General features: G+C 39.8%; 1 protein-coding gene across 2 annotated transcripts in view; it reads left to right on the top strand.

The window, feature by feature from the left end:
* MYOF (myoferlin) overlaps positions 1-4,201 on the top strand; it is a gene marked incomplete at its 5' end in the record, with an annotated part of 71,604 nt that extends 67,403 nt beyond the window's left edge. For both annotated transcript variants that reach the window (XM_082308931.1, XM_082308930.1), the window contains 6 exons: positions 233-374; positions 685-784; positions 1,686-1,879; positions 2,887-2,996; positions 3,342-3,489; positions 3,963-4,201. In XM_082308931.1, the coding sequence (XP_082165057.1) occupies positions 233-374; positions 685-784; positions 1,686-1,879; positions 2,887-2,996; positions 3,342-3,489; positions 3,963-3,998 (730 nt within the window). In that variant the 3' untranslated portion in view covers positions 3,999-4,201. The remainder of the gene's footprint in view (positions 1-232; positions 375-684; positions 785-1,685; positions 1,880-2,886; positions 2,997-3,341; positions 3,490-3,962) is intronic.
* Positions 4,202-16,655: the final 12,454 nt, after the last annotated feature.

The following is a 16,655-nucleotide window of genomic DNA, read 5'->3' as shown; positions in this document are numbered from 1 at the left end:
CACCTCACCACCGACAGAGTACTGGTCTTAGCAGATCAGAAATTCAGTTCAGATGTTCCCATTTACAGTGCCAAATTGGAACCAAACTGAGAAAGCGTGTGAAAGATTCTCCAGCCCTCTGTGAGCAACTCTTAACAGATTGTTTGCAACCACTTAATGACATGGTTACAGTACAAACAAGCACCAGTGTAGTCCCACTGCAAACACCAGACACATCTCTCTGTATTTTCAGATGGATGCCTGGTAATGAAGAAAATAAGCAGAAAACCGATGTTCACTACCGATCATTGGATGGTGAAGGGAACTTTAACTGGAGATTTGTTTTTCCTTTTGACTATCTCCCAGCAGAGCAACTCTGTGTAGTTTCCAAAAAGGTAAGTATTTCTAAAGATTTCAATACTTCGAATACAGATTGTAATTAGTCTGATAATTTTGTACCTACATATTGAAAGAGGCAGTTTGGCTGCATACTTTTCTCAAACTGCTATTGTGAACAGATTTGGATTTGCCCTTGAGCCAGGAAGAACACAGTGGCCACAACAGCACTCTCCTCTTAGCAAGGGCAAGATTAGATCCTTAGTACTTCCACCAACTGCAGAATTCACAAGAACTAACAGACCACAGCTTTGATTTTTCATAAGTAATTTTAAAAAGGTGCTTGGGTTCTGTTTTTTAAAATTTTAGGAACATTTTTGGAGTCTTGACAAGACAGAATTCAGAATCCCACCCAAACTGATCATTCAAATATGGGATAATGACAAGTTCTCCTTGGATGACTATCTGGGTAAGATTTCTAAGAATTATTGTTATTATAAAGTAAGAGAGAAAAACAAACGATTTTAAATTACTGCATAAGGATTGTGTTTACAAAGTGAGGCACTGAGCTGGCAAATACACTCATGCTTTCCCACACAGTACAGGGTTACTTGTGCTCATGAATGAATGAGTGAATATTCACTCAGTAAAGGCCTACATGCAGGCAAACCAAGATACTTTTCATTCAGGTAAGTCCTATCACAAAGTGCGTGAAATGATAATGTGTATGAAAACTTACTTTGCTTCTTTCTTGAAGTAAAATTACTTAAAACAAGAGCAATTCTAAGTAAGAGTGTTGACACAAGGCTGTAATTTAGGTTAAGCAGTCTACTTCACACCATTATTAATTCTACTTCACACCTTTATTAATCCCTACTTAGAGATATTGCTCTGCAGAAGATTCACTGCCCTATATTAAGACAGCTCCAAAGTCTTTAGCTTACATGCAAACCATATAGGCTTCAAAATGTGAAAACAAATAATTGATTTATAACCATCATCAAAGTTAGATAGATCATACATGTAGTTATCAGAAATTACATTAGTATTTCATTGCTGTATTTGGTTATCTTCTGTTTAGGTGTGGGGGGAAAAAAAAACCTCTGTTAAAACTCAAGTGATCTTGCATTAAAAAAGGGTGAGGAGGCTTGGTCAGTCTAATTTATCAACACCAGCAAGATGGGCTTAAACACAGCCTGATGTGTCCCACTTCCCTGCCTCACAACATCCTTAGACAAACAAGAATGTAAGGTGTATGTTGATTGTTTTTCCTGTATAACATGTTTAGAGATAGGAAAGGTTGATGTTGAACCACTGTGCTGTATGGTTGGTTGTGTTATGCAGTGTTTGGTTTTTTATCCATCTCCTAGGCTTTGTGGAACTTGATTTACATAAAACGATCATTCCAGCAAAAGTTCCAGAGAAGTGCGATATAGACATGATTCCAGAATACAAGGCAGGCAGTTCTCAGAAGGCTCCCAGGACCGCCTCTCTCTTTGAACAGAAATCCATGAAAGGATGGTGGCCATGTTATGTTGAAAAGGATGGCTCCCGTATTTTAGCGGTATGATTATTATTTCTTTTAAAAGTACTTAAAACATGCTCACCTTGTTTTTCAGATTATAAAGAAAGACTGTAAAGAGTCCCTCGCTTAGCTGTTAGCTTTCAGTGGATAGACAGAGGAGGAGTAAATAGAACATTCCATGCACAAGTTCAGGAATTTTGCTCCATCAACAATTTTTTGTTTTAAAGTATGAGTTTACTACTTGAATTTATTTATTTTGTTTTTAACTCTGTTTAACTTGAAGGACTCCAGTGCCAGACTGAGTCATGTTATTTCACCAGAGTAGCCAATAGAGTTATTGTGTGAATGAATTTATCATGTTATTGCTTAGGAGAACCACGAGACATCCTAAATACATTAAAGACTAAAGAAAAAAGTTTAAATCCAAAGCATTTTTGTACACAGCAAATATAATTTATATACTGAGAACCCAGACTAGCTTCGTGATTATGAGGGCAATCAGAAGACCTAAAGCATTTTAACCTGTTCTATGAAGAATATAAATGCATATTTATCACTTGCTAGAGTATTAAGCCTTTCAAGTGTGTCTGCTTCTTCTTTCTAATGTTTTGGCCTTTAAACTTTCTTACTGGAACTTAATAAATGAGAAAAAAATATTCAGAAACATTTATCAGCCACAGCAATTTGAAAAACGAGATGCTTAGTCATTTGGAACAGCTGCAGTCCTTGTGTTGCTCTTGAAAGAAGAGAAGAATTGCTTTTGTTTTGCTAAATTGGGAAAAAAACCAACGTATAGCTTAAAACAGAACTACAAAAGAATTAGCAGAACCATTTTATGTACTGTGATTTTTTTTTTTCTGTTTGTCATTCTCTGATACTGTGTTGTGACACTGTCATAGTGCAGAAATAAGTATATTTTGAGAAGGAAATGGAAAACACAGATGCACACAATGAGCTGATCCCAAACTCTGCTGTATAAGTACCAAACAAGTACTATTAGTGCTGTTTCAATAAGATGCTTGTCTCACGCCACGTGTTTTCTGAAGGGTAAAGTTGAAATGACACTGGAAGTTGTCAATGAAAAAGAAGCTGAGGAAAGGCCAGCTGGTAAAGGAAGAGATGAACCCAACATGAACCCCAAACTAGATCTACCAAAGTAAGATATTTTCCCTTCACTAGCTTGAGAAATATATAATATCTAGTTACTATTGATGTTCTTGACAAAACCTGCATGCAGTAAAGGATTTATTGGACATCAATTATCCTTTGCAAAACTTCATTTATAAAAGCCAGTCTTGTTTTCTTCTGCAAGCATTAGGATAAAATGCAAGATGGTTTCAGTATTAATGGCACACGTTTACTGAAACTGCTATCTCACGTTACAAAACTATCTGTGTTTTCTTCAACCTCCAAACCAGAGTGTTTTAATGTGTTATACTTTCATGCTGAGGTATTCCTTGGTTTTATAGTATGAGTAATATTTGTTTCTTTCAAACTGCAGCCGACCAGATACTTCCTTCCTTTGGTTTACAAATCCCTGCAAGACAATCAAATTTATTGTGTGGCGCAGGTTTAAATGGCTCTTTATAGGCCTTATCATCTTGCTGATCTTACTCTTGTTTGTAGCAGTACTCCTCTATTCATTGCCGGTAAGAATTTTTAAATGTTACTGTTCTTCAGCTGTGATATGAAGCTAGCTGTTAGGAGTCATCAACAGGATACAGTCCTTACTCAGACAAGAGATTCTATCAACTCAGTTTTAGCAGGGAGATAGGGATTATTACCTTACAGCTATAAAAAATTTCAACTTATTTTTATTGAGAAACAATTAAATGTTACGCCTATGTTAAAATTAACCTATTAAATAAAGATGGAGCAAATGAGTGCTTTAGAAGTGTTAATAACCGACACAATTAAAAATAGTTAATAGTCTAGAGTCTGGATTTCAGTCTACTTTAATCTGAAATATCTTACTCATTTTTACTGTATTTTAACTGAAATTAGCATACCCTGAATACATTCTGATCCGTTTTAATATCTTAAATGTCTTTTAAAAAACTACACTGAAGTATTTTGTGTACATCTTTTTACCTCTATTGTTTCTTCTCTCCTTCCTCAACAGAACTATTTGTCAATGAAGATTGTGAAACCAATTTAAAGAAGAGTTTTTTACCTCATCTTTTTAAACAGTAATGAGGTTTCACCTCTGGCTGCGGACCAAATTCAGCAAGGCTCTCCATCCTTTTTATCTGCTAGTATTTTGAACTGCAAAATATATAAGTAAGAATTTAACCAAGGCTAGCCAAGGTTCAAGGGGTCATGACAGGTGTTTTTAAAAAAAAGGATAAGCCCCCTCATGTTTCATGTACATTTTTTTACTTCAGTAGTATCTACACATGGTAAAGTTCTGACTTCCTTGCTTTTAAACTAGATTTTTCATAAAAATCACTCAGGAGGGTGCCTGCTATTGCTATCTCGATTTTTTAATGGATACTTCCTTTTGAGAATTCCTTTCTGTTGGGCACACTTTGAAACTTTGCATTTTAACTTAATGAAAAACAAGCACTACTTATAATTATGTATACCAAAGAAACCTCACAGTGCAATCAAAGAAGGGGCAGACATTGTTTCTAGAAAAGTTTTCAGCATCATGCTGCTTAAAATTCTTAGTTACTGCACTGTACACTTGACAACGCTATATATATATATCTTGACAACAACCACATGCACACAGAAATGAATAATATACTGTTTACTTAGTATAATTTACAAATGTTTAAATAAACTTATCCACAAGTAAAACACAAGTTTCCAGTTTTATCTATTGCAAAACTACAATGCATTAGGTATTGTATAGTGTCTGTCAGAGGATGTAATGCCACAAATCTGGAGTTCAAGGTATTTTACTGTTATCTTTACAGTGAAGAATAAGGAAATACTTCTGCACAAATTTCTAATTAATTTCTTCATTAATTAGGAAATTAATAAAGAAATGAAATTTGTTGAATAGTTTCACTATACTCCTTGTATTTAGAGATGATCTTGAATCAAAACTTAAGAGGATACACAACCCAGATTCAACCCTTGTTTGAAATCTGATCTGCGCATGGGAAGTATTTCATTTAGCCTCAGTCTCCTTTCCCTAGGCACAGTAAAATATAATCTGCACTAAAAATCAGGTTATAGTCTGGGATTCCACCTCACTTTTATGGAGGGCCAAAGCAGAAGCATCTCTCTGAACATTCTCTGGTGCTTGAAATGTAGGAAACCTGCAGCAGAACCTGAAATCACCATTTTGCATGATTGTCACACTCTTGACTTGGTAAAGACTTCGGGTATCGTTAAAAAGATGACAAAAATAACTACAAGAGTGAATTAGTCTTGAAAAATCTCTGTCATTGTATTTAGTGGCACACTTAACGCTTTCTTCTAACACAGCGCTGTAAAATAAGCGTGCACTTGTCAGGCAAAATAAGTAAACTATGCTGACTTAGTTCTGTTGAACAAGCTAGAGTAAAGGTATCGCATGAAATAATTTCCAGAATGTGAAGTCACATTGGCTCGAGCAGAGCAAGCAGCAGTCATCCTGTCACAAAGATAACGGCGCCCTTTTTTTTTTGGTTGTTAAGAAACTTTCAAGCATCTTGACCTGTGAACGAGAGCTCAAAGCTGGAACTAATCACCATCCAGATGGATTGTCCCTTCACTAATGACAAAATAGCACTCCAGAAATAACTGGCAATTTGCATGAGCTAATGTTTGATCATCCACTATTAAAATCTGTCTCAATCAATGCCATAAATCTGACAGATGGTAAAAGTCACAGCAGCCTTATTTTCACTGTAAGACAAGAAAGTGTGTTGCTTGTAAGGGTTGTAATTAGAAAGTATTTAACTTGAAAGAGCACTGCCCAGAAAACAACTATGAAATGGAGCAGAGATCTGAGCAAGCCTGTTCACCTAGCATTTGAAGGGTGGCGGGTACTGCCCTTCTGAGTTGAGTTCACCCTCTTCCAGATGCCTTTTGTCCAAGCATGCATAGGCTTGATAGATAGTTTCACTACAATTAAGCTAATGCCATTAAAAATATAACTGAAAAGTCTCAGAAGCCGTTCTGTCTCCCAGCCTGCTCCAGTAACAAACAAAAGAAAACTCATGTTCACAAGAAAGAAAATGTGGTCGTTAATATTTATATGCAATGCTAGTCAAATCTGTAATCCCTGGTGTAGCTGCTGTGCGTGACTCCAACACACAGTAGATTTTTGCCTAGTTCAAGCAGCTAGCAAAGATTCAGCCCTGTGCAGGGAACAACTTTATGCTGCTCTTGTTCTGCGCTGACTACTGGGATGCTCACTTTGGCCAGGACAGCTCTGTGCTGCTCCAGCGACTGAGGCAAACGTCCTCTGAGGCCACAGAAAAAAGGCAGAATGTAGATGTGCCTGATATCACTCTTCTTTATAACAGGAAATTGCTTAACCCGAGGAATCCCTCCTCCTATGAGCTTGCTTTGCCTAACCTGATAAGCTGACAAGTATTTTGGCCTGTGAGCTGATGGGGCCAGTTCAGCTGCACTACTGTCACTAAATCCCCAGTACGCAGACTCTGTGCTTCACAGAAAAGATTATCTGGGTCTAAAATGACTTCTCTGTTCTGAGAAAAGACAAATGTTTGATGAAGCTACCTTTTCTGCACCTGCGTGTCATTCGAACATGAGATGCTAGCCGGCTGAAACAGCCAGAGAAAGGCTAAAGCTAAACAGAAAGTGCCTTTGACAAAAAATGGCTAAATAAAAGCAGTATGTCACTTGCCAGCAGTCTGTCGGGAGTCCTTCTGTCGCTGACATCATGCAGGTTCAAACAGCAGCAGCTGCACTCTTTGGTACGTTCAGCTACGCAAGCAGCATGTGACTTCATTTCGGTTGCTTGCTGTAGTCACCCCAAACCCTGACTACTGGAATGGGCTGTGAGGAGGCTAACAGCCACTCTCATGTACATTACAACTAGACAGATTGTACAAGAAAGAATCATCACGTAGCTCAAGAAGGGAAATTTGCACTTAAACCAGCTCAGTGTAAAATAAGAGGCAGTAAACTCACCACCGCCTCCAGGCTGTTCTTGCATTTCTTTGAACAACCACAAGATGGCATCCCAAGTCGCGTGTGTTCACAAAGTCCTTCCAGTACTTCTGTTTTATTCCTGTCCTAAATACATCTCACACACGGAGATGAACGACAAGGTATATTGAATAGTTAAGGGAAAACACAGTCCCATCAAAGTCCAGTGCTTGTAAGTGTATTTGGAAAGCGCAGCTGTGAGCGCCTTTGGGACCTGCCTATTCTATACAAACAGAAAATAACTCCAAGTGCGGACCCCACTAACTTTAATACTGTGGTGTAAGTAGGATTTCCACTCCGTGCCGCTAGCTGCCTAAGTATCTATTTAGCAGCTTGAAAGCAGTACCAAAGAGTGAGATGGCAGCATTCAGTGCTGAATCTTGTGTCAATGCTACCTCAGCTAGTAAATAGCACTCAGCTTTGTACACAGCACTTCGTGTTGCTCAGAGTTGTGTGCGTCATGTAGACAGACAGGCTGTCATGTATACAGACAGGGACCTGAATTAGAAAGACAATTCTCTAAAGAAGGAAAGCTAGAAAGTTCTTTAGAAATTCACACGCAGAAAAGAAATGGGAATACGCATTATGTCTGTCAAGTCTGACCATGCCCTGACCAGAAAGATACCCTTTGAAAAAGTTTGTCTCCTTTGTAACCTTTGCAACCTTTGCTGTGGCTAAGAGATTAAATCCATTGACAAGTGCAAGATGGGGAACACAGTAGGGAAAAAACATACTTCCCTGAAGCCACCAAAAAACTCTGAATGCATTATAATTGCTTACGAAAGACTCCAAGGCAGTTCTGTTCCTTTCCCAGACCTACAAGATGTCAGGACTAGCAGCAGAAAGCACCGGGGCAGTCAGAACACAGCAGGAGGTACACAGACACCCTGAACGGAGCAGTGGGACCGCCAGCCACCTCGAAGGGGTCCACGAGTGCCAGCAGAGAGGAGTGAGGCGCTCTCTGAATTCCTTTAGAAGAGCTACCTAGAGATGGTCAGTGAGAGACGATGAGCCTACGCGCGTGCCTGACACCCCACAGCTCAGGGCTGCGGCAGGGTGCCAGCATCCATGTGGGACCTGCAGACCAAACCACCTCCCCTCCAGTCCCTTCTGCAACAGCGCTGCTACCACAACAGCAGTGCTGGAAAGTGTTCCCACCAACACCGCCTCAGTAACGGCATGCTCAGCCAGGCAGCAGGTTTTGCTTTAAACCTTTCAGGCAGAGAAGTGAACTGAACCTGCACTTCCAATCTCCTGTGTAATTCCTGTCACTGTTAAGCAATTACGGTACAACAACAGAAGACACGATCACCACCATCTTCTAAAAGAAAGTGTGGGCATTCAGCACTGCAGCTGGTTGTACTCTCAGACTGCCTACCGCCTCCAGCCCAGGCTTTCAGAGGTACCGAAACTTCTGGTCACGATGAAGGTTAGGTGCCAAGCTGCTCAGCTGTAAGAAGACACACATACTTCCAGAACGGAAGACATGCAGAACTAGGAGTGACTGGAGAGTTCATACAAACCTTAAGTGCCACTTGCTGGTAGGCAGTAATGGAACCGTTACAGATATGCACCCGAGCACCTGAACTCCCATCAGTACCTCTTTACACAGCCATGTCCTCTGTTGGGTCTGCCATTGAGAGCAGCTCAATATGAAACAGCAATTAGGAAAACTAATAAAGTTAGAGGCATCATCAGACAGGGAACAATGAATGAGCCAGAATACATACGGTGTTGAATCAATCATAATCATCTTATGTTCAAACTTCATTTTTCATTTTGCTACAGGTCTCAAAAAAGGCACATGCTAAACGAATAAAGATTCAAATGTGGGCAATGAAAGTAATCAAGAGCAAGCAGGGAGGATAAGGCCTTCTGTACAAAAAAAGCTTAAGAAGTCAGCGCTAGCCTGGAAAGTGACAGAGTAACAAGCAAATAACAGGTATCTAAAGTAAGCTACAGAGAGGTAGAGAACATATAAATCAGATGCTTTTCTTCAGGGACTATATTAAAATGATGCACATGCACTCATGAAGACTCCTTCCCCCTCAAAACCTATTGTATTTTGTTTAATAAGAACAAAGAAGAGCTGTAATACCTGCATTTACATATTAAAACAACATTACAAAATACACGAGCCCTTATACTTCACTGCATCCCATGCTCACTGGCAGGAATCCCCGGGACGGTATTCACCACAGGTAGCACTGTGCCTCTGGGAGCAGGATTATACACTCACGGCTGTGAGAGATGCCCTTCCTTGCAGAATTGCCAAGTTTTCTAGCCTTGAGTGCATATTCCTTACTACTCAGGTTATCAGATAAAATACCGCAAACAAGTGATCTCTAAAGATCACAGACCAGCTTCAGAGTCACCATTCCAAGGGCCATAGGTTCACAATCATTGGCATTGGTGGCATTACTAGCTTTAGATATTTATTCCTATTCACCACCATGCCCTTGACTAACAAAAGCAGACTTAGAACAAAAGGAAACACCACCAATCTCTTCCTACACCCTTTCTGAATTTTTTTTTAGTGTGGGGACTATTCTCTTATTTGCTTCAAACCATAGTACTACGGTGTGTTGAAAGAAATCATGGGTTATGGCCTTGAGAAGAATATCTTAAGCTGATGTAGTCATCAAACTAAATATTCTCAAACTGAGTCGTCAGCAAGTTCCTTTGCCCCAAGACTCTGTTTCAGGACTGCAGGCAGACTCAGGGAGACACGAATACATCAACTGCACAGGAATGACCTTCAGAAGAATTTATTTGCTCATAGGAGGGCAAATACAATAGGGAAAATAAAAATAAATAAAAATTAAAATAAAGTAATAAAAACAGTACTTAGCCACAAGTTCAGATATGTACCAAAAATGGGGATGGACATTGCAAATATGACAACTTATCAGTCGAGATAAATAATCCTTTAAGAAGCCCAACACTTACTCTAAATGTAAAAGGCAGATATTAGCATATGCTAAAACAATGAAAGCTCCGATTAGTAGCAAAACGTTAGACATCACTCTCTTGCAGAGAAGCTTCAGGCTTCTGCAGCAAAATTCCAGATTTCTTAACACTCCTTCCCCTGATTTCAAGGGGAGAAACTTTGCTGAAGTATTCTGTATATGAATCTGCTCAGCTTTTACTCCCGGATACACAAAGCCTTTGTTTTAATTAACATCGCTAACAAATGTTTTGTTCAGATAGCTACCCAGCTGAGAACTGATAGCGCAGTTAATTAGTGCCTTCACTTCAGCCTTATGCCCTTACTTCTCGGGTGCAAGAAACACAGGCTGGCCTCCAAAGGCTCCTTGCAGCCTGGGCACCTCTGGGACTCCAGCGACGAGCTCCTGCTCCGGACCTCTGACGCTCCCTGGCCTGGCAGAGGAGATGGATTTCAGTGGGCTTTTTTCAAAGCTGGAGAGTTCCCGCTTTGGAGTAGGAGGCAGCCAATTGAACTTTTAAAACTAATCCTGCCCGCATCAGATCAGCCTAGCCCCAAATATACACATTCTACCACATAATCCACCTGCCCTCATGCAAAAGCCTGCACTGTATATGCACTGTATATGTATACCTGCTACTGTTAGAATATTAAGAAAGAAAGAAAAGAAGACTGAGACAAGTATTTGCGCAAGAAACCAAGGAACCGGAACATCTGGTGAGTTATCATCTGCTGTTGCCGTACAGGGGCTCTGTTATTGGGGACCTATAGGTTTTGGTTCTGTTTATTGCCTTAAAAAATCCTGAAACAAAATGGGATAGCCCCACTGTGCTGTGAGTTTAAACACAAAAAAAAGTAGACAGGTAGAAGCAATCATCTCTGAGAAAGGTTTTACTTTTACTTCAATTGCACAAGTATATGTGTGTGTGTTTTTAATTAGAAATAAGACGTCTTCGCTCGTCTTGCCCTGATCCACGCTGTGCCAACTTAAACCCTGCCAATGAATCTCAATAGTCAAACAAACGTCTGTCCCTCCCCAAACATCCACCATTCACATTAAATAAAACACATAACAATGGCGGGAAAATAGACCTGAAAAGAGCTTATTTCCAAATGTAAAGGTCTAACCTGAGGATAGCTATTTTCATGCAAATCTGAATTCTTCTTGGCCATATACATAGACCAAGAATTATCTGTTCACTTAACACTCTAAGCTTCTCTTATGCGATTAACAGGGAGGAGCAAATTAAAGGAAAATGGAATGGAAATCCCCCAAAGCAATGAAAGGGAACCGTACCTCCCCTGCTCCCAAACTAGCAAAAGACCCTGAAAACAAACTTGTGCACTCAGGGCAGTAAGGAGGCACAGCAAAAGCCAGGCCAGCCTGCCAAATTATGGGAGAGTTCTGCTGTTAGCATCAGTTCTAACGACTGGTCTGCTCTTTGTCCCTTTTGGAGCACATGGGAAAACGTCTTGAGTTCAGCCAGCCTCCAGATCAGTCCTACCTTTGCAAAGCTCACGCAGTACAGATGCTGCTGCACCTCTGAAACACCTTCCCACAGCAATTGTTCAGCATGTGGCCACCTGCTCTGTAAAACCTCAACTACATTATACCTAGCCACTGCTGCACGTCACTGCTGGCTCAAAAGCTGAGTTTCCAGTTTGGAAACTGGAAATACCAAATTTCACCTCTAATTTTTTTTTTTTTTATCTGAATGCAATGAAAAAACAATTGCTGTGAAAATTTGGCGTGAAAGCAATTAAAAAGGGGTAAAGAAAAAAAATCCATTGCCCATCTGTGAAAATAGCAAAGTGTGTTATAAATAAATAGCAAAAACTACAAGCAGTTGGTTTTACCATGAATAGCAGTTCCAATGAATAGCTGCAGAAAGCTGCCTGAATTGCCTGTGGTAGCAGTAGCTACATCTAAACTGAGCAGAGGAACCTACAAGCCCGATGCAGTGCTGGAGCTGTTACAAGCTCTCAGGAATACAGGCCAGGCTGTAATAGACCCTTGTCTTTGTATCTGAAAACCATGAACACAGCACCTCAACTGAAATTTCAAGCTCATTGAGCTTATGTTTTCTTTTTAGGCATAATGAAATAATTACATTTACCTTGCCTATCTGAATCAGAAATGGTCTCTTTACTGGTGACTCCAACCAAATAAGCCACTCCAAGCCTTGCACGAGGTAGAAACTGTTTCTATTAATTCACAGAGGCAAGGCCAGGTGAATTAGCTACTAATTTAAGTCCTAGTTCTATTATTATTATTATTATTATTATTGTTATTGTTATTGTTATTATTATTATTATTAAATTTTTTAATTGTTCATGAGTACGTCCAGGATTAAGGCAGGACTACAAATTTTCAGTGGTATGTTTATAAGAGATCTGACCAACAGTAACACTCACAAGGATTAAACAAGTTACTGTGATTTTAAACAGAAAATCACCTAGACCTTACGAGCATGAGATGAAACACTAGTCAGAATACCATTAACTGGTCTATTCTAACATGTCCTGTGCTACTCCAGTCATAAGACAATAGTGAAAAACCATATGGAAATAGCTGGCAGATGCAAGACCATAGAATGAACTCTGATGTGAACACCAAGTGCTAACATGAAGACACCAGCTCCAGAGACCTCGGTGCACTGTAGTCTTATTGGGTCGGCATTTTTCATATGAGCTGTTCGTAAGTGTCTTTCATCTTTGTCTGCATTAAATAAGCAAGAGAATGAGTAACAGGGAAGGAATCAAAAGAAGAGGACACACAAATTAGCAGTATATTGCATTATGCCATGTGAGCCACTGCCTTGTAACAGTGTGGCCTTACAGAATTTTCATGCTTTGTGATGCCAGTAAGTAGATGTATTAGGAAAAACGCCAATGATTTATGTTCCTGGAGAAGAAAAAACACTGGAAAGCAGTGATCTGGTGAGAATACCATTATCCAGTGAACATAACTGCTTCTGTGGATTGCTATCAAAGGACTCTTTCTCAAAAATCTTCCTTTCCAAAAATCTACATTGCTCATCCATGACTATAAAACAAGAAAGATCACAGCACACCAAGTTTCTCACAAATGTAACACTACATGCAGTTCTCATTGCAAAGCAGTTCTGACAGCGTATCTTCTCAGCTACCACTTTTATTGTGGATAATCTGCTATTAACAACATCCGACAGTCAAAAATAAACCCCCAAACCTAAAATTTTGCTTATGTTTCTTAGTTCCTTCAGGTAAGTACAACTCTCTGGAGGATTTATGTCTGACAACGATGAGTACTTTTAACCTATTTCAGAGCAAAATGGGATGTCTCAAAGGAAACTTAATTCTAAGCTCATTTGTCTTAACTCATAGCTCAGAATTACCCCATTAAAATCAATTATTTGGCATAGCACATAGAGTCACTAGGCAGCTCAAGGAAGGATCTAGGGTTTGGGGAGGTTTTGAAGGAGAGGAAGAGTTTGCATAACAACAAGTATCAGGCTGTGATATTACCGAAGAACATTCATACACAATGGCTCCCTTATGATACCTGAGAAAATAAAGTGAAGTTAGCATGTGTTAAGGCAATATTCATTGCCAAATGTTTTTTTTTTCCTGTTTATTTCCCAGAACAAAATTGCTAACAATACACAAAACTAGGGCAAAAAAGGTCTAGGGAGGACATCATTATTCCTAAGGATGTTAAGAGAGCGCACAGTCAGGTTAGGAGAATACAAGATCCCATAGCCCAGTGTTAAAAAAGGAGAGGGGAAGAACCCGACCAGGTTCCCTCATGACCGCGCTTGCCTCAGCAGCCTCAGCTCCCACACAGCTCTTCAGCCACACACTGCTCTGACAACCTGCAGAGCCGCCACTTCCCAACACTGTCTTTGAACAACAATTCCGGTGCATAAGACGCAAAGAATAACGGTCATAGCATGATACATACCTGCTGAGTACAAAGAGCTGCATGGCTAAACTTAATCAGCTTTTCCTCCAAATGTGTCAAACAATCTTATGCTTTCATTGTGTAAACCATCTACAGAAAGAAGTGCCACAGCAGGTAAGGAATTTCTTAAGCATGTTTCAAGGTTATTAGTAGATATTACCTTTACTACACTACCTCCCTTTTCCCACGTTCTAACACTTACCTGCAGAAATTCTTCCTTCACTTCCCTGTGCTCTGACATGACGACTGGAAGGGTCCCCTTCATAATAAAGACAGCATATGCTAAGTCAACATTCTTGTGTAATACCTCTCAAAAGTTATAAACACCTGAACTGTGAACTTATCTCAAATTATTCAGAAAATAATTTATTCTAAAATAAACCAAAGCTAGTGAAATTTTAGGAGACCGACTTTTACTATGGGTTATTTTACCTCTTGAAAAGTTTGCCACAAAAGAACTAGAAGGGGTAAACTATGTTCATTAGTTCTCCTAGGTGGACATATGTCAAGTTTGGAGAGGCACCTTTTATCAGTTCAGAATTCTACCTGTGAAAAGGCCAGAAGGGACCCCTGGGGTCCTTTGGTTTCTGCCCTGCACTCATACCCACAGGGAGACTGTCCCAATATCAAACTGATACTCAAACAGCTTTCTGTTCTCAGGGCTCCACTTAGGAGCATGGTTCCTTTGGTCTTGAAGACTGGATCATTGGACTCATTACCATCAGTCAGGTCGTCTCTTATGGTCCAGCTACCTCAAGATAAAAGCCTTAATCAATCCCTTGCTGTTTAAAATCTAATCAGCATCCTGTTTGCATTATGCACAGCAAATCTCCACTGAGCTCAGCCTGCATGCAGTAAAGAGGGTCTGAACTCTAATTAGCACAGAAAGCAGTGTGACACTTACTAGTACTTATTATGGCATGTAAGCAAGTACTCATCTCAGGGGATAGATCATTCAGACTGTGGATGCATCAGCTCCTACCTCCCCTCAGTAAAACCTGGCTGCAGCCTGACCCTTGAGCATGTCACGCAGAGCCCATGATGGAAGATCCTGGGAAAGCCTCATGAGCAGTTGCCTATGGAAAGCAAAGGCTCATCTGCTAATTTTGTTCCTTCAACACAAACATTTTCTATGATATCTGTTACACACACAGTGTCCTCCCTGCACTCTCTGGGTTTCAGAAAGCTAACAGTAATTCCATTTTGCCATGAGAGGAAGGAAAAGAAAGCATTATTAGACTGTGCTAAGTGCTCTGCTAACAGGTAACGGCAGGCTTGATCTAGCTGTCAGTGGAAATGGGTAAGACCCTCCTAGACAGCGTCGATAAATGCTATGATATGTGTATTTTAAAACAGTACCTTCAGACTATAAAAGCACTGTTTATCAAATGAAATAGATTATGCTTAAAAATTCCATTATATGCATTTCAAGGGAAAGACATTTCACTGCAGCAAATATACTACTAAAATGTTTCTCAGGTACAAATATCTCATCCCCAGTTCTTTCAGAAACTGCAAACAAATAATTAGCCCTTCTGAACTCCAGAGTCTGTAGCCTGTAGTTAATGTGATGTTACTAATGCATTTATAAACACCAGGCTCCAAAGCCAACACTGAGATATTCCATCATAATTTAGATCTCTCATTAACTTCACCACCCTGACCAACATGCTGTCACTGGCAGAGTGTTTGACAGTTTACATTACCTGCAGACATGAGTTTGTGTCAATTCAATTAAGAAAGATTAATTCCAGAACTGACAATGCATAAATATTTTTAAATTACACCTGGCCTTGTTGGCAGTGCTTACTCCAAGACTGACTTTAGAAGAGAGAACATTTCTTTAGCCTCCTGGGCAGAAATGGAAACTAGAAGGAAGGTGAAAGAAAGAATTTATTATGAATTCAGTATTCCATCATACTGTCCAAGTCTATCTTTTTTAATCCCCCCTGCCCTCCCCTCGCAATAATTAAACAAGCTTATATCTCACTATCTGTTACAGAATGAAAGAAAACAGGAAAGATTTGATCCAAACAGCCACTGCCAGAAAATTGTCAGTGACATCTTTATGATGATCATTTGCTGACTGGTTTAGGTCTAATTTGTGTGCATTATTGCTTTGGAAGGCATTCAGATACCATGGTGATAGACACCATATGAGAATGCAGATAGACAACGTTTGACATTTATCTTCATGAACAAAGATCTGGGTAACTCCCCACTGGTTGCACTTCTGATGAGTGAAGATAAATGTCACATCAGACTAAGCCATCTCATATTCTAGTGAAACACTCTTACTCCTGGCTCTGGTGTGTAAAAATATCTAGCTTCAGTGCATATGAACAGGCTTAACTAGGTAAGCGTCAAGCACAGGGTGATAAAATGATTTGCTCCCTCTCATCAAACAGGTCAGGAGTCAGAAGAGTCAGATTTATTAAATTCTGGTCCAAGGTTTAATCTACTAGAAAAAACTTCCTCTGAGATTTCAGTGTAACAATTACACAGCCATTGCCTGAAAAGAGCATTTTAAAAAGCAAAAACTCTCTACTGCTATAGCCAAATCAGTGCCATACCCAAAGAAATAAACGCTATTGAGAAAGAGCGCAGTCCCACATGAGTATCACAAGTACCCTGCTTTCGGGACAAGAGCCTTATCTTTGTGCTAAATTATGCTGAACTGTGCAGATGCACCAACTTCAGTGATACTAACATTGGCTGATGCTAAACAAGGCAGACGTCCGTAGTGCAATAGGAGTGGGAATCTCTACTAAAACATAAACTGGGAGTACAAGAGGGAGCATTCAGCCAGCAAT

This window comes from Platalea leucorodia (assembly GCF_965183815.1).
Source record: "Platalea leucorodia genome assembly, chromosome: 4".
NCBI classification, from domain to species: Eukaryota; Metazoa; Chordata; class Aves; order Pelecaniformes; family Threskiornithidae; genus Platalea; species Platalea leucorodia.
Note: the sequence above shows the minus strand (reverse complement) of the source record. Positions and strands in the feature narration are given on the sequence as shown.